General features: G+C 42.3%; 1 protein-coding gene across 2 annotated transcripts in view; it reads right to left on the reverse strand.

Moving 5' to 3' along the window:
- Nucleotides 1-4,432: 4,432 nt before the first annotated feature.
- Nucleotides 4,433-24,019, reverse strand: part of SMAD7 (SMAD family member 7) — a 54,389-nt gene continuing 34,802 nt past the window's right edge. For both annotated transcript variants that reach the window (XM_087885548.1, XM_034401772.3), the window contains one exon: nucleotides 4,433-6,460. In XM_087885548.1, coding sequence (XP_087741674.1) covers nucleotides 5,922-6,460 — 539 coding nt within the window. In that variant the 3' untranslated portion in view covers nucleotides 4,433-5,921. The remainder of the gene's footprint in view (nucleotides 6,461-24,019) is intronic.

Raw genomic sequence — 24,019 nt, forward strand, 5'->3', positions numbered from 1 at the left:
TTGGCTCCTTGCTTTGTGCCTATTTTTACTGCACTCTGCAATTATAGCTCAGCCAAGCTATAGTGAGAAAGGCCCACCATACTGTAATTTACTGAATGGGGATATATCATTAGAAGATTTAGTGCTGATTATACTGGAGTCTTGGTGGAAAGCAAAGATTACAGGCCTCGACAACATGAAAGCTGGATGTCAAAAGTTGGATGCAAACCTATTTCTCAAGAAGGTCGCGCACGACTTACCAGAAGCACCAGCTCAGTAAGTGTCACTTTTTTGGCTTCCATGAAGATTGAGCCATGTAGACCAGGAATGAGATATACAAGAAAGGCGGCATACTGGTTTACCTGTTGAAGTGTGGCAAGGAAATGGAACAATGGTCATTTAACAACTGTTTCGCTCAGCAACTGGAATTTTGGGTTCAATTGTGGTCGTAAATGGAGGACTACCTGTATGATTGGAGTGTACTGGCAAATGCTGTGCCAGTTCAGGCTAAGGAAGGGTGGAATTCTGCAGCTGATCTGTTATCTTCTTTAGTCTCTTTCATCTGACCCCTCCTTTCTCTTTAGGTCTTTGATGTTTGAATGTGTTTGTCAAATTCGGAGGAAGAGACGGGAGCCATCCCTTGAATTCCTTGCGACAAGAGGCCCGTCCTTCTCTCATCTTGCCAAAGGAAAAGATGGGAGAGGATGATTGAAGAATTCCTGATAGGAAGCAGCAGAAATTGAACTGAAAGCCTTAGAGGGAAATTTTCACAACCATTCCTTCCAGCATTCCTTGACAGTAATATATCTCAAGGCATCCTCAGGGTTTTGAACCCATCTTATGGCCACCTTCAGAACCTCAGAGGTTAGATTCATGCACAGTGCCCTAAACCCAAGTTAACACAAGTTCCAATATTTGAGGGGCTGCCACAGAGAGGAGACGGTCAAGCTATTTTCTAAAGCACCTGAAAGAATAATGGATGAAAACTGACCAAAGAGAGATCCAACTTGAAAATAAGGAGGACAATGGAAGCAATCAACCAATGGAACAGAAGTTGCCTTCAGAAGTTCTGGGAGCTCCATCACTGGAGGCTTTCAAGAAGAGACTGGACTGCCATCTGTCAGAAATGGTGTAGGGTCTCCTGCTAGGGCGGGGGGTTGGACTAGATGACCTACCAGGTCCCTTCCAACTCTGTTAATCTAATCTAACCAAATGGCACAGGTAATTCCTGACTAACAACTACAACGGAGCCCAACATTTCTGTTGCTGAGCAGAATTTTGTGAAGTGACATACCAATTTTCTAAATAAATTGTGCTGTTTAATTACTATGTACTAGTTAGCTGTATTGACACTTTCCAATCAGGCTTTTATTACTGATAACTGTCCGGATAAGTCTCTTCAGTTTTCTTGGCAAGATATTCAAAAATTGTTTGCCATCAACTTTCTCCTTCACAGGGCTGAGAGGGAAGGACTGGCCCCATATAACCCAATTGGCTTCATGCCTCAGGCAGGAATAAATCTCCACTACTACTAGTAGTAGTAAATACTACCTGGTGCCTTTAACCACTGCACTAAACTGGCTCTTACCAACTTTTAGAAGACTCCTTTAATTAGGACCTGAACAGCTCTGGAGCCTTTTCAGAAGCCGGACGACAGGAAAACAACTGCTCTAACATCTGGCTGACCTTGGTTGTCCTTTAAGCAGGTTTTATTGTGTGTGATACACCTTTACGATCCTGGGGTTTTGCAGCCTTGTGTTGTGGATGACACAGATTGCAGTAACCTCTGGAGTTCAAAAAGTCACAAGAGGAAGGAAGAGCCCAGAAGCTGAATTTTTGTCTTCTGAAAATAAATGTCAGTCAACCCCAGAGGGAAAAACAAAAGGCATTCTTGCATTTCAAAGCCGGACTTCAACTTTGACAAACAGCCTTGAAAAATAGCGTTATCAACGTATCTTTTGACTATTACCTTAGTTGTTTTAGAAAGAATTGCACAGACTAAACAGCTTGGGCAACATCCAATGACTTTTGGTTCATTTACAAAAATATTAGGAAGTATTTTTCCCATTTTTTTTTATAGAAAAAGTGCAGAACAAAAACAAGTTTTAAAAATTAAGTTTTTTTCTGAATACACGAAGTCCTCAATTGACAATTGAGCCCAACATTTCTATTGCTAAAGAGCCTTGGTGGTGCAGCAGACTAAAGCGCTGTTAAAGTAGCACTTAGCTACCAGCTGCCTGCAATTATTGCGAGTTCAAATCTCACCAGGCTCAAGGTTGACTCAGCCTTCCATCCTTCTGAGGTAGGTAAAATGCGGACCCGGATTGTGGGGGCAATAAGATGACTTTGTATAAAAAATAAAAAAAAAACACCGCTTGGGGGGACCAAAAGCCCTACTAAGCAGGTATATACAAAAGTATGAAGGCTATTGCTTAACGCATTGTAAGCTGCCCTGAGTCTCCGGAGAAGGGCGGCATATAAATCGAACCAATAAATAAATAAATAAATAAATAAGAGAGACATTTGTCTGAGTTTTGCCCCATTTTATGATCTTTCTTGCTGCTGTTAAGTAGTTGTTAAGTTAGTAAATGGTCGTTAAGTGAATTTGGCTTCCATATTGACTTTGCTAGTCAGGTCAAAAAAGGTGGATCATATGACCCCGGGCACACTGCAACCGTCATAAATGTGAACCAGTTGCCAAACGTCTGAATTTTGATCACGTGACTCTTGGGGATGCTGGGACTGTCGTAATATGTGAAAAACAATCTAAGTTACTTTTTCCAGTGCCATTGTAACTTTGAATGGTCACTAAACAAACTGTTGTGAGTCAGGGACTACCTGCATTGTGTCTTTTCCTTAAGTTTTTCACATTGTGTAAGGGTTTACAACAGGGGTAACAGTAACAGAGTTTGAAGGGACCTTGGAGGTAATCTAGTCCAACCCCCTGCTCACACAGGAGACCTGCAGTAGGGATTTGAACTGCCGAACCGCCAACCTTTCGGATCGGCAAACTCAGTGTCTTAGCCACTGAACCACCTAGTCAGGCCAGGTGTCAAAGTCGATTTCATTGAGGGCTGCATCAAGGTTGTGTTTGACCTCGGATGGAGGGAGGGGTGTGTGTGACCAGCTTGACGTCACTTGTGTCCCGGGAAAGGGGGGGCGGCACCTGTGGCGGCCCGAGCGCTCTGCCAGTGAAAACGGGCTCCCGAGTTCAGTTTTCACTCACAGAGGCACCAAGGGCCAGTCCTTCGCTGTTTGCAGGTCAGCCCCACAGGCCAGATCTAAATCCGCAGGCCGGATTTGGCCCACCGGCCTTGAGTTTAACACCCCTGGTTTACAACATTAATGTCAGTTCCAAAGTTGATGAGAAATTGAAGTCCTTGGAGATAACCTTCTCTCTCCCTCTCTCTCTCTCTCTCTCTCTCTCTCTCTCTCTCTCTCTCTCTCTCTCTCTCTCACACACACACACACACACACACAGAGCCATCACCTAGCCTCGTGTCCCTTTTTGGTCACAATTTCCATCTTGTACGAAACTGAGTCCACTACCCTTTCAAGCAACAGGCTACAAACAGCACACCATAAGAGAGAAAACGGCCACCAATTGTTAATTTTTATCTTTTTTTTTTTAATTTGGCATTTTGTTATTTGCATTTATATTAAAGCAAAGTGCATCTTTTCTTATTTTTCTTGTTTATACACATTGCACAATACATAAATAATGATGCTTATAAAACGTCTTTGTATTTACAAGTAATAATATATTTATATATAACATAAAATACATTTTTCTTTAATAAATCTCAGGGTTTTTTGTTTTTGTTTTTTTAAAAAGAAGTCTGTTGTTATTTTATTTTTTTTCCAAAGCACTTCAATGCTAAAATTCCAAGGACGATGCTTTTCTTCTTCACTTATTCCTCTTTTGCATTTAGAAAAATAGCTTATGTTAAGGTCTAAACGTGCTCATTGAGCTAAGAACAGTGTAAAATTATCATACTAAGTGTATGAATCGAAGAAAAAAAAATACTAACATACTAGCCAAATGACTGCAGTTTCTGGATGCAAACAGTTATTATCTTAAATCTGGTCAAAACAGGGGACAGGGAGTAAATACTGAACTTCAGCTTTGTCCATTGAACAGAGAAGAGGGGGGTACGAAGTCTGACTTGCAAATCCATTTAAAAAGCCCAGGCCAAATAATTTTTGGGGGGGTGTTTACAGGCATTGTAAGTGATAGCCAAGCCCAGAAAAATGGCTATTTCTTTCCCAGCTTCTTCTTTTTTTTTCCATCCACAAGGTCAGTCAAAAGGATTAAAGTTACAGGTAGATATAATAGAGAGGAAGGAAAGGAAGAAACTTTCTCACACCCTGTTGACAGTGACTCTTGCGAATTGTGCCAGTGGCTATGCGCCACCCTCATACCGGCAAGGAGCTGCTTTGCTTTATTTTATCATTTTATTTATTTATATTTCATATTTCTTGAACCGCTCGTCTCCCTCCCTGCATCTCTCTTGCAACAAAGAATAGATGGGAGTGACCTGAAGCAAGGTAGAAAGATCCATGGGTTTCACGTTATCGGAAAGGAAGGCATCTTGTCGAACAGGAGTGATCCAGAACCATTAATCTGATTTCAAGAATGAAATACAGGTAGTCCTTGGACTTACGACCTCAATTCAGCCCCAAAGGTTCTGTCGTTAAGCAAGGCAGCTTTTCAGTGAGCTTGGGCCCATTTGGTGATTTTTTTCCACCACCGTTGTAAAGTGAATTGCTGCAGCTGCTAAGCTAGTAACACGGTTGTTAAGCGAATCGGGCTCCCCCATTGACTTTGCTTGTCAGAAAGTTGCAAAAGGGGGGAAATCACGTGACCCCGGGACACTGCAACCGTTGTTAAGTATGAGCCCGTTGCCAAGCGGCCAAATTTTGATCACGTGACCATGGGAATGCTACAACGGACGTTAAGTGTGGAAAAAATAGACACACATCACTTTTTCCCCCAGTACCGTTGCAATTGGCCACTGAATGAATGGTTGTAAGTCAAGGACTAATTGTAATAGCTTGCAGGAATCTGTCCTACCAACCTCTTGCAAGCCAGATAAAACTCCAGACCTTCCTTCCATCTATGGTCACTGAAGGAAACCAGATCTTGGTGTATTATGGCACTTCTAAGTGTGGATTGATAAGCTCTGCTGAAATCAGCAGAACATCCCAAGTGTGCAAAGAAGGTGTGTATTTATTGGGGGAAACACAGGATTCTCCTGGGAGAGGAGAAGCGTGTGTGAGCCCTGACAAAGGGAGGCGAGAAAGATAACACAGCCTGAATTCAAGAAAAGGTACAGTGAAGATGGTAACCTGCAAATCCTGTAAACTGTGATTGAATCCCAATTGAAAAGAGATCAGAGTGAGTCTCTCTGTAACCACGTCCAAATTAAACCTTTCCCAACAATCTTCCTCTCCGTATGTCTTCTCTCCTTCTGGGTTGTTGGTCATCTACATTTTTAAAAAAGTATCTCCACATTGCCCGCCTACCCCAAAATAAAAAGACAGAGAAAAGGAGGGAGGGAGAAAGAAAAAGAGAGAGAGAGAGAGAGAGAGAGAGAGAGAGAAAGAAAGAAAGAAAGAAAGAAAGAAAGAAAGAAAGAAAGAAAGAAAGAAAGAAAGAAAGAAAGAAAGAAAGAAAGAAATCTTCCCATAAGCTATTTCTCAAAACAGAACAAACAAACAAAAAACGTTTGCACACCATAGCAAGCACTCAAAAGGAAACGTTTTAGCAGCAAAGTCATTATAAAATGTCACTGGTTAAGCAGCGGTTCCCAAGCTTGGACACCCTGGAAGAAAGGTGGACTTCAATTCCCAGAGTTCTCTTGCTGGCTGGGGAATTCTGGGAGTTGAAGTCCGCCCCTCCACACTTCAAGATGCCAAACTCGGGAAGGCCTGCGGTTGAGTCATCGGTTATTAAAAATAATCTCCAGCCAGCACGGACAACTGCTGATGAACTGTCTGGTGTAGCACTGGCCCCAACCTTTCACGAAGCTGATTTGCACCGTGAAACCCGTCCAAGGTTGCTGCATGAATTCGTGGTCGTTGGGCCTCTGCAAGCTGTACGCTTTCTCGTAATCGAACGCTTTGATGGAAAAACCCGGAAACACTTTGTGAACCAACAACGTCCTGGAATCCGGGTTGTCCAGTGTGGCCGACTTGATAAAAATCGGATAACTGCTGCGGTTATAAAGCCATACGCCGTCGACTTCCTTGCTCAACTGGATGCCATAACCGATCTTGGCACGGACCTTCTGCACCAGATGGTTTTTATTGTCCGAATTGAGCTGTCCGAGACAGAAGCCGTTCCCCTGAGGTAGATCGTAAAAGATATCCAGGGAAGGTTCTTGGACCGAGTACAGGCGCCCCACACGGGTTTTCTCTTCCCAATAGGCCACCACGCACCAGTGTGAGAGATCCCCAGGTTCCTGTAGAACTTGAGAATCTAGGAGAAGACGACAAAAAAAAAAGAGAGAATATCTCAGGTTAATCTCACAAAAGGCCAGCGTTTTGGACTGAAGCAATTTAACAGGCCTGAATACAGGAAGTCCTTGACTTATGACAGCTGCTTAGTGACCAGAGTTATGATGGACTTATCCAGAAGATACATATGACCCGATTCTGAAGTTCTAAGCTCACCCCCACAATCATGTGGAGGTTTAGGATGTTTTTGCTAAAAATCAGCATTTATTTCCAGTTTGTGACAAAAACACCCAATAGTTCACTTAACAGCTGTCATGTTTGCTTAATAGATGTTGTGTTTGCTTAATGACCACTGCAAAAAGTCAATAATATCGGGTCAGTCGCATGGGTGATCTCTTTATGACTATCATGACATATGTCCATAATGGGTATGGTTGTTATGGTCATAAGTCAAGGACTTCTTGAGGTGGTAGGTTTTTTTTTTTTTTTTGCATCTATAAACATCATTTGTTTAATGATAGAATAACAGAATACAGAATAATAAATGATGTGGCTAGTAGCAGCGTCACTGTGAAAGAAACCTTAACGTCATTTGTGTAATTGAATGTCATTATGTAAATGATGTTGGCTTACAATCACTCTGATTTAATGGACTTTCATGAATAACAGACCATCTCACCCCTTCGGTTATAATGAACTTTATACTTCTCAAAACCTTTTGAATCAAAAGGGATCGAAGTGAGAAATCTTGAGAGCGTATCCCTTTTCAAACTGTATTTTAGCAATTTTTAACGTTTTAAAAACACATTTGTAAAAAAAAATAATAAAAAATCCTAGCATTTCTGTTTTAACTTGGCCAGATTTTTACTGATTCCATGAAAGTTCAGCGGTGTCTCCACATCTTAGAACAGTGTTTCTCTACTTCGACGACTTGAAGATATGTGGACTTCCAATTCCCAGACAGGTTTGCTGGGGAATTCTGGGAATTGAAATCCACACAGCTTCAAATGTGGTTGCGGAAAAACTGCCTTAGAAGATGATCCAGGGATTGTACTGTCACTTTCGAGCACTTATGGGTAATATTTGGCCAATGGGTCTCTTGAAGCTGATGGAGACTTCATGGCTTTACTCCCAGACATGATGATCAGATGTGAATATGGATTTGGAAGGGAACGGACTCCAGTTTAGATGACAGCTTAAAAACCCTCCATACATACGGAATTCTACACCGAGGGATGAACCAAGAACATTTATTTGAGATTCATATTTGCATCCCCTTTCTTTCAATCGCCAACAATTTATATTATTCATGGACCACGGCCAAGCAAATCAGTTGTGAAAGTAATAGGCGAAGAAGCTGCTTTCAAAACTGCTTTATGTTGTGATGTCTTCTATATGAAATAATTCTCCCACCCACCCTGCAATTCCCACCTCCCCCTCCTCTCTCTTGGCATGCACCCTTTCAGTCCAAGCCAAGAGTAAATCAATGGCAGATAACATCTTATCGAAGATCTGCTAATCAACCACAGATGTCTTTTTGTGATGTGAAATGTGTGTAAGCGGAACTGACAACACACAGCCTAACCCGCTGAACGGATCAAACGTTTCTTAAAAGGGAGTCCCCCTCCATTTCCTTTGGCGTCCTTAATTTTCTTCTGGCTATATCACAAGTCATTAAAGGAGAGGCATCCGTAATTCTAAAATGGAAAACTAAACCGAGCTATCCCTTAGCACAGGTATAGTCCTCGAGTTACGACCACAATTGGAACCAGGAGTTCCACTGCAAAGCAAGGCGGTTGTTAAAGTGAATTTCACCTGATTTCAGGACCTTTTTCTTTTGCCACTGTTATTAAGCAAATTGCTGCAGTTGTTAAGTGAATTATGCAGTCGTTAAGTAAAAACCTGGCTTCCCCCATTGATTTGGCTTGTCAGAAGCCAGCTGGGAAGGTTACAAATGGCAATCACATGACCTCAGGGCATACTGCAACCATTGTAAGTACTGTACAGGCCAGCTGCCAAGAACTCAAATTTTGAGCATATGATTTTCGGGACTCTGCGACGACGGTTGTAAATGGAGGACTACCTGATTTAGAGGCATTGCTTATGCTAGATTTCTGCTCATAAATATTAAAAAGGAATCAAAATTAAATTGCAGGCTTCAAATCTGGCCCACAGAGCCACCCTGGAAACAGCAAAGGACTGGCTCGCAGTGCCTCTGCCAGCGAAAACGGAGCTCGGGAGGACCAAGAGGGTTGCAGGAGGCCGTCGCAGCCAAAAATGGGAGCTCGGGAGCCTGTTTTCGCTGGCAGAGCCCTCGGGCCACCACAAGCACCCCCGACACGAGTGACATTGAGCTGGCCATGCCCCCACCCCCCGAGGTCAAATACAATGCGGCCCTCAATGAAATCGAGTTTGACACCCCTTACATTAAAAGAAGGGGGGCGAAGCAATTATTACAAACTTTCCATGATGGAAATCAAAGGCCAGTTCTTGCTCCATGCTCTTCTTCAAATCTTGAGGCGTCTGATTATTTTATACAGTTTTTTAAAGAACCAGAAAGATACAGGAGAGCTTTGCCAATGTTTGCAAGGATAAATTTTTGCCGGAGAAACCGATCGAGTTGCCCTTCCGCAAATTTTTAATCCATGCGCTAGGCCAGTAGCTTAAACATTTCCAAACCTTTCGACTGTTTATTTATTTATTTACGCATTCTCAAAGCAGGATGGATCAAATTTCCATCTAAAAATTATTTTAGCCAAAGGCGGAAAATTAAAATCAGTTCTTCTTCACTGTCAAGGAAGTCCCCTATGTCTGCTTGAAAATCAGGCCGACGAAGCAAAAGAAAAAAAAAATCAATACAATTTCTAGACAATCACAATGAGCTCCGCAAGCAAGTCTATGCTCGTTTTTATTTATTTATAGCATTTTTGCCCTATTTTTAGTCCCGGAGATTCACAGAGCAGTCTGACACAGACAAAATAAAAATGGCTAAGCTTCCCACAGCTAGTCTGGAAAAGGGGTCTCCAACCTTGGCAACTTTAAGCCTGGTGGATTTCAACTCCCAGAATTCCCCAGCCAGCAAAGGGAATTGAAGTCCACCAGGCTTAAAGTTTCCACACAGTTGGTGTGGAAGATACCACACCACAGGAAAAAAAGCAGGAGGAGGGAAGAGGAAATAAAAACATTTCAAGGTGGAAAGAAACACAGTTCCGACACTGAGCAGCGAAATTTAGGATTATATCAAACATTTCTTTTGATGCTTGCTGGGGAATTCTGGGAGTTGAAGTTCAAATATCTTAAAAGTTTTGAAAAAAAACACGGATTTAAATGAATCGGTAGAGAAGGGCACCTCTCTTTTTCAGCAAACCTTTGGGGCAGGAGTGAAATGCTCCCGGATCGGACCGGATCAGCCAATCCGGTAGCAATTTTTCCCTGTAGTTCGGCAATCCGGTAGCGATCGCTGCCAGGGTGTCATTATTTCCTGGTTTTAACCAGGAAGTAATGTTTTTTTACCTTCTGTGCGTGCACTTCCAAACCGGTAAGGAAGGTAAGTAGATTTCACCCCTGCTTTGGGGTTGTTGTTTTTTTGCTCTCTCTGCTTCTTGTACCCGTTTTTAGTGCCGCACAATTTTTTTTTTTAATTTGATTTATATGCCGCCCTTCTCCGGAGACTCAGGGCAGCTTACAGTGCGTTAAGCAATAGTCTTCATACTTTTGTATATTTTTATACAAACTCAGCTTACTGCCCCCACAAACTGGGTCCTCAATTTACCTACCTTAGAAAGGATGGAAGGCTGAGTCAACCTTGAGCCTGGCGAGATTCGATCTTACTTTAATTGCAGACAGCTGGTGTTAAATTACAGTGCTTAGTCTGTAGAGCTATCCAGGCTCTCTAACTATCTGTTGCCTCTAACTATCCCCACTGAAACCCAGGATGGGAGAATTGAACAAGTCATGGTAGAAACAAACTTCAGTGTTTGCCTCAGATCGCTTTTCACCACACTTCCGCCCCCAAAGGTCTACAGGACACAGTTCTTGCAACCTGGACAGGGAAAACTTGGTTCAAACTTTACAACTCTTCGGGGAGGCGTTTTTCTCCTTAAAAGAAAAAAATAAAAGTCTCTTACTTTCATGCCAAAAGCAGCCAATTGCAGACAAAGAGATTGGCAGGCATGAAAAAAAAGAAAAAAGAAAATAAATTGGGTAGGTCTATGGAGATTCTCAGTCATCCAAGGTCACAGTTGTCCCAAAGGTGCTTTTTCAAAAGGCAACTGAGCTTTTGTTTTTGCTTGAAGATGTTTTGCTTCCCATCCAAGAAGCATTTTCAGTTCTGGGTATATTTTACACCCAGGGTATATTTGTGCTGAAGGCTTTTGGGAGCCACCATATTGTAAGAAAGAAGGTGAGATTCATTCGCACCTTCCTAAAACCTGCACTGATGCCCCCAAGCAATCCTGAGACAGACCGATGTTAGTTCAAGAGATGTTTTCGGATTACCTTAATAGCTGGAGCCTAGATAAATTGCAGGGCTCCCTCTGGGGTGTGTGTGTGTGTGTGTTTGTGCAGAAAGAGAGGAGGAGACAAACTTTCATTATATAGTTCCCTTAGAACAGGGGTCAGCAACCTTAAACACTCAAAGAGCCATTTGGACCCATTTCCCACACAAAAGAAAACACCGGGAGCCACAAAACCCAAAATGAAGATAACACTGCATATATTGTTTTTTTACCTTTATGATATGTATATAAAAAAAAAAACTATTGTGTGTTGCATTTATGAAATCAATGAATTGCTACTACAGAGTTTTATTTCTGCATGCAACACAAATATTTTGAAACCCCCCCCCCAAAAAAATGGGTCAAAAAGCTCAAGAAATCACGTGCCAGCGGATGTCACACATTGGTGGTTGTGACACATATTTTGAGCGACAGGGAGCTGCAACAGAGGGATGAAAGAGCCCCATGCGGCTCCAGAGCCACAGGTTGCAGACCCCTGCCTTAGAACATAGTGGCACACCTGTGGTGTAGGGTTCCCTGCCTAAGCAGGGGGTTGGACTAGAAGACCTCCAAGGTCCCTTCCAACTCTGTTATTCTATTCTATTCTATTCTATTCTATTCTATTCTATTCTATTCTATTCTATTCTATTCTATTCATCTAATCTAATCTAATCTAATCTAATCTAATCTAATCTAATCTAATCTAATTCTACCTCACAAGACATTGTGGTGACTTCTCTGAGAATGAAGGGTGGGTTTGAGATGTCTTTCCCAAAGAGCGGCCTAGTTCAGACTGAACACAGATAATCCTCAACTTACGACCACAATTGGGACGAGAATTTCTGTTGCTAAGCAAGAGGGTTGTTAAGAGAGCCATGCCTGATTTTATGACCCTTTTTGCCATGATAGTGAAGGAATCACTGCAGTTGTTAAGTGAATCACATGGTTGCTAAATGAATCCAGCTTTCCTCATTGGCTTTGCTTGTCAGAAGCCAGCTGGAAAGATTGGGAATGGAGTTCATGTCAGCCTGGGACTCTGCCACCATCTTAAGTATATGCTGCTTGCCAAGAGTTTGGATTTTGATCACATGAACACGGGGATGCAGCAAACAGTTTTAAAGGCAAGGACTGGTTATAAGTGACTTTTTTCGAAATATGCTCAACAGCTATTCAAACTCTTCCTCCATATTTTGATAAGCTATGGACATTACTTAGGGTTACCATTGGAATTGCCACAAAAATTTCCATGAATGAGGCAACGCTTCTGAATTTGATTCAAAAAGAGTTACCTCAAATGCCAAAAGATTTGCTGTGTGTTTTAGGCCCGTATTTCTCAACCTTGGCAACTCTTATGATGTGTGGACTTCAACTCCCAGAAATCCCCTGGTGAAGTAGCTGGCTGGAGAATTCTGGGAGTTGAAATTCGACATCTCTTAAAAGAGTTGGCAAAATTGGATAAAACCAATCTAGGCCGGCGTAAAAGTCAAACAAGATGCATTTGTATCAATACTTTTCAGATTCTCCCATCGCTCACTATTCTAAAATTCACAGCTGTCTAAGCACCTGCTTGAATGCAGATGAAGATCAAGTTTACAACTCAACTGAAGAGCGATCTCTTGATTTGTTGCCTATTTTAATGAAAACACCTTATACCACCTAAATTCTCCTTCCTCAATTGCCTTCCACTGTACAATTTCCAATTGTTTTGTGGGAGCCCACTTCACAGATTGTCTCATTATTCAGCCCCCCAGCTGGGCAATTTGTTCAGAAGCGAAAGACCACATTGGCAAATACGTCATGAGACAGAAGATCCCAGCTTATTTACATGTCAAGCTGCAGGCAATTAGCATAATTTGCTAATCATTCTGGAGAAAGAGGCAAGCTCCAAGCTGTTGGGTGATTATGCTGCATTCAATCTTAGTTTATAGCTCTACTGAAATGGCTTGGCTTCCACGGCGAAAAATTCACATTTTTACTTCTCCCCCATGTCTCAATAGACCAAGAGTGCCAAACTGGGGACCAGATCCGGCCTGTGGGGTCCTTAGATCTGGCCCGTGTGGCCACCCTGGAAACAGTGAGGGACCGGCCCACGGAGCCTCTGCCAGCGAAAACGGACTCTTGAGCTACCGTTTCCAGCTGCGACGACCTCCTGCAACCCTCTGCCAACAAAAATGTAGCTCGGGAGGGTTGCGGGCAGCCCTCCTGAGTTCCATGTTCGCTGCCACAGGCTGCCACAGGCACCCCTGACATGAGTGACATTGAGCAGGCCATGCCCCCCCCCACCCTGATGCAGCCCTTAATGAAATCGAGTTTGACACCCCTGTCCAAAAGCTAAGCATAGGAAAGAAATTAAGAGTTATGGGAGTTATGGGGGAAAAATATTTTCTGAGATCGGCGCAGTGAAAAACGGCAGATAGGAACCCACTGAAAATGGCTGCTCCGTGTTTGGCTCGCGCACTTAAGATGGTATGGTTGCCACAAGCGCATGGAGAGCATTTTTTTTACTTTGGCTGTACACCGCCCTGAGCCCTTTGGGAGAAGGGCGGTCTATAAATTTAATAATAAATAAATTTCTCCAGGTAGACTCTGAGTGGGATACTTGAACCGCCCAACAGGTGGGGCCAGGGTCAACTAGACTCATAATGCACTCCCAACCAATGTGATTTAGTGTAAGATTAAAAGCAGGACAATATAGCTCAGTCAACCAACTATAGCTAAAAATCCCAGTTTAGAGCGATATGTGAACCCAACCAAATTCACCTATTAGTTCCACACACCTTCCAAAATGTTACTCAATCAAAGATCAGGGGGAAAAATAAACGTCTAGACATGGTGTAGGAAACAAAGACCGCAGGTCTTCCTGAAGATTTTAAGAAACCCAGAGCTGTGGTAGTGCTACTTTAACTTCCTCTTCCATTCATTCATTCATTCATTCATTCATACTAACTCAATACGGTGATTCAATGAACATCAAGGGGAGGTTTTATTTTTATTTAAAAAATCCTTTAAAACCTTTGAACTCCTGGAATATTCTGGAGAGGTTTTCCATTACTGAGAGTTATCGTGGCCTGAAAGCCACCAGTCAATTTAAGGAATATCAGTCTTCTCTACTTCTTTAAGAGAAGTAGCACAGCAGACTAAAGCACTGTTATTAACATCAGCTGCCTGCAATTACTGCAAATTCAAATCTCATCAGGCTCAAGGTTGACTCAGCCTTCCATCCTTTCTAAGGTACATAAAATGAGGACCCGGATTGTGGGGGCAATAAACTGACTTTGTATAAATATACAAAAGTATGAAGGCTATTGCTTAGCACATTGTAAGCCGCCCTGAGTCTCCGGAGAATGGCGGCATATAAATTAAAGCAAAAAAAAAAAGAAAGTGAAAAATAAATTAATAGCCTTCTATCTTAGATTATTTTTTTTCCATTGGCTAAATGTGACTGTTCCTTCTTATCTTGGCCTTACTCTTTCCACATCTCCTATAAATGCTTTCTTCTGAGGAGATCTGTCTTCTCCATTCATCATGAGAAGCCACTGAACTACCAGAATCTATGAGAGGGGGCAGAAAAGTCAAGTTCTTAATTATAATTATGAGTTTCAATTGTACACACATAACTACCATCCTGTCTTTGGATACACACCAATGCCCGAGAGTCTACCTTGAAGTATGTCTGGCCTTACCAATGTTGTTGTTTTTGCATCCCTATGTACAGAACAGGTAAACACAGTCTGGCTGATTCTTGATTTTGCCCACTTTGCTAAAAACTAAGGTTAATTAGCAAAGAGGAAGGGCATGAATTACAACTTGAGGAATGGGTTAAAGGGTTGATGGAACGAAGAGGTGGGTTTAGCTTCTATCTCTTTATTTGACAAGACTGATTGACTTGCCACATCACAAGGGACTTGAGCTGGCCAAAGAAAATCTCCAACAAAAAAAATAAAATAGTTAAATCAGAACAAGCATCAAAAGTGCAGAAAGCGAAGCTAAATCTTCAAAGGGGAGCCAAGACAGGTGTCCACGGTCAACCATCAAAGCCATGTTCATGCCCAAGGTTACGACAGCATATGGCAGCATAAAATTCGGAAGCTTGGCAACCGATTCATATTTATGACGGTTGCAGTGTCCCCCCAGGGTCACATTTTTGCAACCTTCTGACAACCAAAGTCAATGAGGAACTGCAGTGATTTACTTAACACCTGGTCGTAAAATGGGGCAAGATTCCCTTAGCAACTGTTTCACTTAGCAACTGAAATGTTGGGCTCAGTAGTGGGATGGATGATGGATGTCAAGGACTACTACCTGTATTTCAAAAAGCAGAGCCGAGACCTACCGAAGGGGGAAAAGGAAAGGCGGTTGGAATTAAATAATTAGGCTGGCCGTATACCAAACAGCATAAGAGGCCATTTACAGTAAATATTATGAATGGATCTGGCTGGGTTTCTTCATTCTCTCTCTCTCCCTCCCTCCCTCCCTTCAAAAACCTCTTTTCTTTTTCCTGAGCTAAGTAAAAATTTGGCCTTCAGACACGACAGTACTCTGTAATTTGCATGGCTGATGAAGTCTATAGCCTGCGACAGAAACATGGAGTCAGTTGGCTTTAGTCTAACCACTAGAGACAGGCAGGGCAGCCTTCTTTGGTGTGTGCATTTGTGTTTTTTCTAGCTATAAAGCAAACTCATTCACGGTCTGCGTGGCTCCGGCTTGCTGGCTTTTAAAGAAAATACAATTAGGCTTCAAAAAAAAATCCCCCCACCCCTTCTTCTCCTCTCTCCCTCCCTCTTGCATTCTTCCTCTTTGGATTGTTTGCAGCAGAGTAATTGATTACTTGTCATAATTAGAAGGCAGCAGTGACTAATGAAGCATTTATGAATCAATTTTTGTTGGGCTTTTCAAATATTCTTGTAGACATCTATGGAGACTGGGGTCTTTCTGTCCTGGGCCCCTCTCTTAAGTACTGTACACACAGACGATCCTTCCCCCCCAAAAATAATTCTACGCACTCCGTGCTTATTTACACATTATTATAGTTCCATTAACCTGTAACCTAAAGCATTTTACGTGTTCCTTAAACATTGCAAAGAGAACATGTTCCTGCTGATCCTCACATTTGAAGATATGAAGATATCAAGTTGGGGAAAATATTTTGGACTTTCATGCAAGAGGAAAAAGAATGAATATTAATTCCTTAAAGTAGATTTCGCCAATCACCTGCAATTTTTTTTTTAAAATTTGATTTATATGCCGCCCTTCTCCGGAGACTCAGACTTCTAGGCCAAAATATCTAGAAGGTTGGAATAACAGAGTCGGAAGGGACCTTGGAGGTCTTCTAGTCCAACCCCTCGGCTCAAGCAGTAGACCCCCCCATACCATTTCATTCAGACAAAATGGTTGTCCAATGAAAACTGTTGTAAGTCGAGTTATCTGTAACTGTCTTGAGGAAGGCAGAAAAATCCAGAGTCCAGCAATGTACAAGTGGTCTACTACTGACCTCTGGAAAAACTAGACACTCTGCAAATATCAGTGGGCCTTGAACAAGATCTCAACAGACTTCAAAACAAAGCCCAGCAAGCAGTAAATTTATACGGCCTACTCAATGCCATTAAGGCCTAATAATGGGTCATGAGTTATTCTTTAAAAAAAGAGAGAGAGACTTCCATATCCAAGACCAAAATCTGTTTTATTAACACTCTGACAACCCTGTTCTAAACGGAACAGCGCTGTTGTAACTTCAAATGGTCACTAAATGAATGATTGTGAGGACTACTGTACCGATGGGCCACCTCTTTTGGTGCCTATCGGGCTCCCTTGCTCCACCTGATGTTTTACATTTCTGAAACATTCTTCTTTAATTAAAGGTAAAAAAGCCAGAGCCTATCGTATCAATTTACATACCTCAAAACTGGTCCCTCAAGCTGTCTTAGCAAATAATTTTAAACGAATAAATTTGTGCAGGGTTGCAATCCGGCATTTGAGTGAAGAGCACCGTTTACCTGTCCCCTAAACATCAAAGGTAACCGAGAAGAAGAAAGAAAAACCATGTGAATCTACAAGCTAGACAAGAGTTAAAGCCAGCAACCTTCTTGTTGTGTAGCTGCTTGTGTTCCCATTTAAAAAACTGGGAACACTTTTTTAAATGAGCATTTAAAAAAAAAATAATTATGACCCAGCCAGACTAAACATATCTGAGAAGTTTTTCTCCCAGTTTCATTGAACTTGAAGACTGACCAGAGCATAGCAGAGCAACCTAAGTCATCGTATTTTAAAACTGTTTATTCCTTATCTTTTAAGAAAATAACAGCCGGAATATGGCATTTGTGTATTAAGTGAATTCCGAAAGGTTTTCTCCCTTGGGAAAATGCAACTGATAAAAATCATCTTTCCAGATCATCCAGGCAAGGCTTCCTAAGCAAACAAATAAATCTTGTGGGTTTTTGGTCTGCTTTTGAACTTTTGCAGGCTTTTTGCAAGCGTCGGTGCTGCTGCCCTAATATGCCATATTAAGGTCCCAGAATCGTGAAAAGGGGGAAGGTATCCTGTTGCCCCATCCTTCCTATTTGACAGATGACATTTCTAAAACTTTGTTCACGATACTTGCCAAGATGTCTATATTAAGAAGGCTTGTAAAAAAACAGACAGCCAAACCCCGTCCCCTCCCCTTCCTAAACGGAGTGTAGCAATACCAAGATTAATGCCAAATATTTAGCAGCGTTCGTTTTTCCTCCTTTCCCTGCAGACGGCATTCCTTCCAGCTACGCTCCGATTGCACATAAGGGTGGGAGCAAAAATAGAGGAGAGAGACAGCTCACTTTAAGCCGCTGCAACACGGGATCAAAACTTCTCCGCTTACAAAGACCCCCCAAAAAACTCAAGGATTTTGTCCCAAAGCCTCTGAATTAAAACAGCTCCCCAGCCCCCAAGATCTCCAAAACTCAGAGTTTCACCCCAAAGCCTCTCAATTATTATTATTTTTTTTCCCTAGAAAAGACAGCAAAGGAAGCGTTTTTTTTCTTCTTCTTTAAAGATGGGTGAACCAAGTTATTTATGCACACTGTTTTTGGGATTCTTGTGCCTTATTATCAAGGATGAAAAACTGGGTAGACGAGACAGCCTGCTGAAAGTTTTACCAAAATTGCCAACCAGTTAAAAGTTCTGTTCCCGGATTTGATAGAGGAAAAATATCCCCTGCTCTACCCCGTACGCCCTCTTCCTCCGCCAGCTTTCCTCCCTCCCTCCCTTTGTGCTTGCTTCCTTTACAACCTAATACCCTGTCTCCTTTGGCCAGGCCTCTACTTAGAGGCAAAACCAGCATTCAGCGCCAGTCTGGAGACAGACTGCAGACTGGAAAAGTTAATCATTACTTCTGTCTGCCTTCATAATCTAATCACTTCTGTGCCTCAGCGTATGCAGAAAAGGCCATTTCTCTTTTTCTCTCTCACACACACAGACACAGGCAAACTGCCTTCGCCAAGCTGGTGCCCTCTGGACGGCTGTCCTGCAGACCGGGAATCGTGGGACTTGTAGTCGGAGCATCTCAGGGAGGGCACCCGAATGAGGAAAACAAGAAGTTTGGTTCTGTGGTCAAATTTGCTTCCTTTCTTTCCCCAACTGGGAGACTGGGCCCTTACTCCACGCCCAGAGAATGAAAAATAGAGGGAGGGGGGGGAAATGCTCTTCCTAAAAATAAAAAAAGGAGAGGTTGCATTTATGATTTCCCCAACCTGTTGGCACCCCTCCTGAACGCAGGGAGTGAACAACACTTAACGAATCTGACATCTTCGAAAGTAATTAATCCTCCCCGCATTCCTGGGAAGCTAATGGCACAAAACAAGGAATGGTGAGAGGAGAGGAATGACTTTTAAAGTTTACTTTAAAAAACAGGCTAGACAGCACTTTATTCTTATTACAAAGCCGTTCTAAAGAGGACAAGCTGGCTGATCTTTTTGGTGCTAGTAAAAACAAGACAGGTTGGTCCTTCCTTGTTCATCTCCACAGTCATCAGTTATCTAGGGCTAGGATAACCCACCTCCCCACTTTCATCATCCTTTGCCACGGGGAGCAGAGACCCCCCAAGTCATATGCAGCGGTCTCAGAAGCCCCCGTTGGCGCTTCTCCATCCAACCAAGGCAGCTAGCCGAAGATAAAATTCCAAAGGACCATTTTAAAAAAATATCCTATCAAATACAGGTAGTCCTCGACTTACAACAGTTCATTTAGTGACTGTTCACTTAGTGATCGTTCAAAGCAGGGGTGAAATCCAAAATTTTTCCCTATGGGTGTGGCTTGGTGGGCATGGCAGAAGGATATTGCAAAATCTCCATTCCCACCTCACTCTGGGGCCAGCCAGAGGTGGTATTTGCCGGTTCTCCAAACTAGTCAAAATTTCTGCTACCGGTTCTCCGAACTGTTCAAAATTTCCACTACCAGAACCTGTCAGATACCTGCTGGATTTCACCCCTGGTTCAAAGTTACAACGGCAATTGAAAAAAAAGTGACCGATGACCGTTTTTCACACTTGCGACCATTTGCAGCATCCCCATGGTCACGTGATCGAAATTCAGACGCTCGACAACTGACTCATGAGGATTGCAGTGTTTACTGTAATCCTCCTTTTGTGACCTTTGACAAGCGAAGTCAACGGGGAATCCGGATTCACTGAACAACCGTCTTACCCAGTTTAACAAATGCAGCGATTCACTGAACAACCGTGGAAAGAAAAGCCGTATCATGGGGCCACAACCCCACTTGACAAACGTTTCACTGAGCCATCTAAATTTTGGGCTCCATTGTGGTCGTAATGTACTGCAGATGTTAAGTCTGTAACACGGTTGTTTTAAGTGAATCTGGTTCCCCCGTTGACTTTGCTTGTCAGGTCGCAAAGGGGGAACACGTGACCCTGAGGTAAATATGACCAGTATAACTTCAATAATTGTCACTAAATTCAGAGCCCTGGTGGCGCAGCAGACTAAAGCACTGTTATTAACATCAGCTGCCTGCAATTACCGCAAGTTCAAATCTCACCAGGCTCAAGGTTGACTCAGCCTTCCATCCTTTCTAAGGTAGGTAAAATGAGGACCCGGATTGTGGGGGCAATAAGCTGACTTTGTATAAAATATACAAAAGTATGAAGGCTATTGTTTAACGCATTGTAAGCCGCCCTGAGTCTCCGGGGAAGGGTGGCATATAAATAAATAAATAAATAAAAAAGCTGTAAATCAAGGATTACCTGTATATAATAAATTGAATGCAGTTGTTGTTCAGGCATTAAGTCGTGTCTGACTCTTTGGGACCCCATGGACCAGAGCACGCCAGGCCCCCTTGTCCTGGGGTTCCCATGTCCCGTATCTCCTGGAGTTTGCCCAAATTAAGGTTTGTCACTAGCTAACCATCTCATTCTCCGCCAGCCCTGTCTTCTTTTGCCTTCAATCTTTCCCAACTTCAGGGTCTTTTCCAATGAGTAATTTAAAGGTAAAGAGGCTAGCAAATAAAATACAGGTAAGTCCTAGGGTTACAACAGCAACTGGGGGGTGGAATTACCACCACAGTGCATTTTTAAAACGTAACGTAACATTGACCAAATTGCTCAGCAATGGCAGTTCCAGCAGTCTCTGTTGGTTGTTGTTAAGTGAGGATCATGCGGGTTATTAAGTGAGAACGGATGGGAAAAGGCAGGAATCTAGGCAGGCACGCAGGCCAGTGGATGAGAGCTACCGACAACAGGCATTACAGAGTGCAAAAAGCAGTGAGTGTGTTGCAGGGGTGAAATCTACTTACCGTCCTTACCGGTTCAGAAGCACATGCGCCCAGACCTTCTGCGCGTGCGCAGAAAGTAAAAAACACATTACTTCCTGGTTAAAATGAGGAAGCAGGGTGGATAAAAATCAATGATTTTTTTAAAAAAAATCAAAGAAATTGGATTTTTTAAAATTTAAATCGGATTTTTTTGATTTTTATTGAATTTATTTTAATAAAAAACTTTTGGGGTAAAAATCTATCGTAAGATAATTTTCTATTTAAGATACATAAATAATTTAGCTTATTCAGCATGAAATGGAACTTAGTTATGTAGCACGAGGCTGTATATTCTGCAGCACTGGGACTATCGGTGAGCCAACAGCGGGTCAAAGGAGTAGCAGAGATGACAGTTGCTCTTTAAAAATTATGATTTAAATCGAGTTGATTTAAATCAAGTCTTTTTACTAGTGATTTAAATCATGATTTAAATCCAATCGATTTAAATCAAATCCACCCTGTGAGGGAGTAATGACACCTGGGCAGTGATCACTACCAGATCGCCGAACCACCGGCCAAGATTGCTACCGGATCAAGCAATCCAGTCTGATCCGGGAGCATTTCACCCCTGGTGTCTTGGCTAAGTCTTAAGACGTATATGTCGGTATGAAGAAACTTGTAAATTGACCAATTCTCAGTCATTGCTACGGATAGACTGGCTAAGCAAGTTCCTTGCAGAGGAAAGTTTCAAACCAGGAACTGCTAAATTGATAGTTCAATTTCTTAGCCACTCTATTTCACTAGCTCTCGATGACTATTACAGCACAGTCAGCCTCATTAAGCTCAATGGGACCTATCAATCCAAGGAGATTTCGGAGAATTGCATTAAAAATGTCCTAACGTAGTTGGGACATGTGGATTTGCGGTGTTCTCTTGGGCTCTCACCTGGTTGACGTACTTGAAATGAGAGCAGGTGAGCAGTTTTTTTTTCCAAAAGATCTTTTGCTCTTTTTTTTCTTCCTTATGTCGTCCCAAATGAGTCAATTTAGGGTCTGCCTCCAGCGAGAATGGTCCATACGTCCACAGAATTCTATCTTTTTTTCTCTCTGCAGATTTTCTCAAATCAACAAGTGATAAAGGCCCCCCCCCTGCCCAGTGGTGAAATTTCATGTTTTTTTTACTACCGGTTCCGTGGGCGTGGCTTGGTGGGCGTGGCAGGGGAAGGATATTGCAAAATCTCCATTCCCTCCCCACTCTGGGACCAGCCAGAGGTGGTATTTGCTGGTTCTCCGAACTGCCATATTTTTCGGAGTATACTACGCACCTTCCCCCCACCCCCAAAAAAGGGTGAAAATCTTATACTACGAATGGAGCCGCACCCAGCTTCTCAGACGGAGAAATTCACTGCTGGGGACAACTGATTGGGGGTATTCCGGGAGGCCATCCACCTGCCAATCAGCTTTTTTCTTATTTTCCTCCCCCAAAACTAAGGTGCGTCTTATACTTCGAAAAATATGGTACTCAAAATTTCCGCTACCGGTTCTCCAGAACCTGTCAGAACCTGCTGGATTTCACCGCTGTCCTTGCCCCATAAGGCAAGGACCAGTCCTTTAAATGTTCCTTGCTTTGGTTCAGTGATCAAATGCATTTCTCTATTCTGACAAAAGATAGCATCAAACAAGGCTTCTCCAACAAAGAACTGGGGAGGAAGAACTCAACCTACCTCTATAAATGGCAACCAGAAGGAAACTCTTTTATCTTGCTGCTATATATTTGGCTAAGGAGGGACATCTAGTAAATGAAAGAACATGTCAGCAAGAAAAAAATAATCTCTTTCAGCCATCTAAAGTGCATTAATTTGAGGAAGTCTGGTTTAGGTAATTTTCAAAAATTCATCCTTAGGTAATCTTTCTATTCAATAAAGTCTGCTATGGAAATCCTTGATACCCTTAGTATTGTTAGATTTACTCTGGAAATAAATATATTCATCCATCCAAGTCCCACTGACCCTCAGGAGGTAAAGAAAAAATTGCCCTCAACTCTTCAACATAAACACACCCACCTATTCTGGAACAGTGTTTTTCAACCTTGGTGACTTTAAGACGTGTGGACTTCCAACTCCCAGATTTCTAGTACCTGGAAAATTCTGGGAGTTGAAGTCCAGACATCTTAAAAGTCATCAAGATTGAGATGCGCTGTTCTAGAATATGAACCTGGGAGACGGTTTCAGTCATGTGATCCCGGGATCATGTGATCTCGCCTTTTGCGGCCTTCTGACAAGCAAAGTCAACGATGAAGACAGATTCACTTAACAACCGTGTTACTAACTTAACCCCTGCAGTGATTCTCAGTGGCAAGAAAGATCGTAAAATGGGGCAAAACTCACTTAACCACTCTCTCCCTTAGCAACAGAAATGTGGGGCTCAATTTGTGGTCGTAAATCAAGGATGACCTGTATCCTTTCCCGCTATCTTGAATGTATTGTATGTACTGGAAAAGAACATCTTCACTCTTCCTTGGTGTGTGTTAGAAATACTTTATAGATGCTGCTGAACTTGTGATCTTGCTCAAGTTCTTGCTATTTGTCTATCAAATTTACTGAAAGTTCCAGAGCATCAAAGAGTATCTGTCAATTAAGTCCACCCACTTGCCATTCCAAGTGATACAGCCCAAGGCCATCTTTAAAAGCAATAAAGTGAAAGCTCTTTAGACATTCTCGGCTCAGGTTGATTGGGCTTCAGAAGTTAATGAGCTTCTGCCCAAGTGTGACTACGCAACTTGCCACAAAATGAATCTGGAGCTTTTTAGAATGCAGATATTAAATTATCAGGCAGCAAACCTCCATTGAAACTTGATCACTGCTTTGATTTGGAAAAAAAAAAAAATTAGACAAGAAAAAAAAATTGAACCTCTTGTCAACAGAAGGGAGTCTGTGACGAGGGTCTTCAAACAAATTACAGGTAGTCCTCGACTTACAACTGTTCATTTAGTGGCTGTTTGAAGTTATGGCATCATCCCCATGACCACAAATTTGGAGGCTTGGTAACAGGTTCATATCTATGATGGTTTGTAGTGTTGGACCTCCTGATAAGCAAAGTCAATAGGGAAGCCAGGTTCACTTAACAATAACTGTCTTACTAACTTAACCACTGCAGTGATCCACTTAACAACTCCGGCAAGAAAAATTGTAAAATGGGGCAAAACTCACTTAACAACTGTCTTGCTCAATTATGGTAATAAATCGATGACTACCTGATAAGCACCCATGTGTATTTATCAGATGCTTATTTTATATACATGCACATTCTGTTCGGATAGATCTGATTATAGGTATAATCTTGCTTAAACTGAAT

Source organism: Pantherophis guttatus, chromosome 2 (genome assembly GCF_059756535.1).
Source record: "Pantherophis guttatus breed Tessera chromosome 2, ASM5975653v1, whole genome shotgun sequence".
In the NCBI taxonomy this organism is placed as follows: Eukaryota; Metazoa; Chordata; class Lepidosauria; order Squamata; family Colubridae; genus Pantherophis; species Pantherophis guttatus.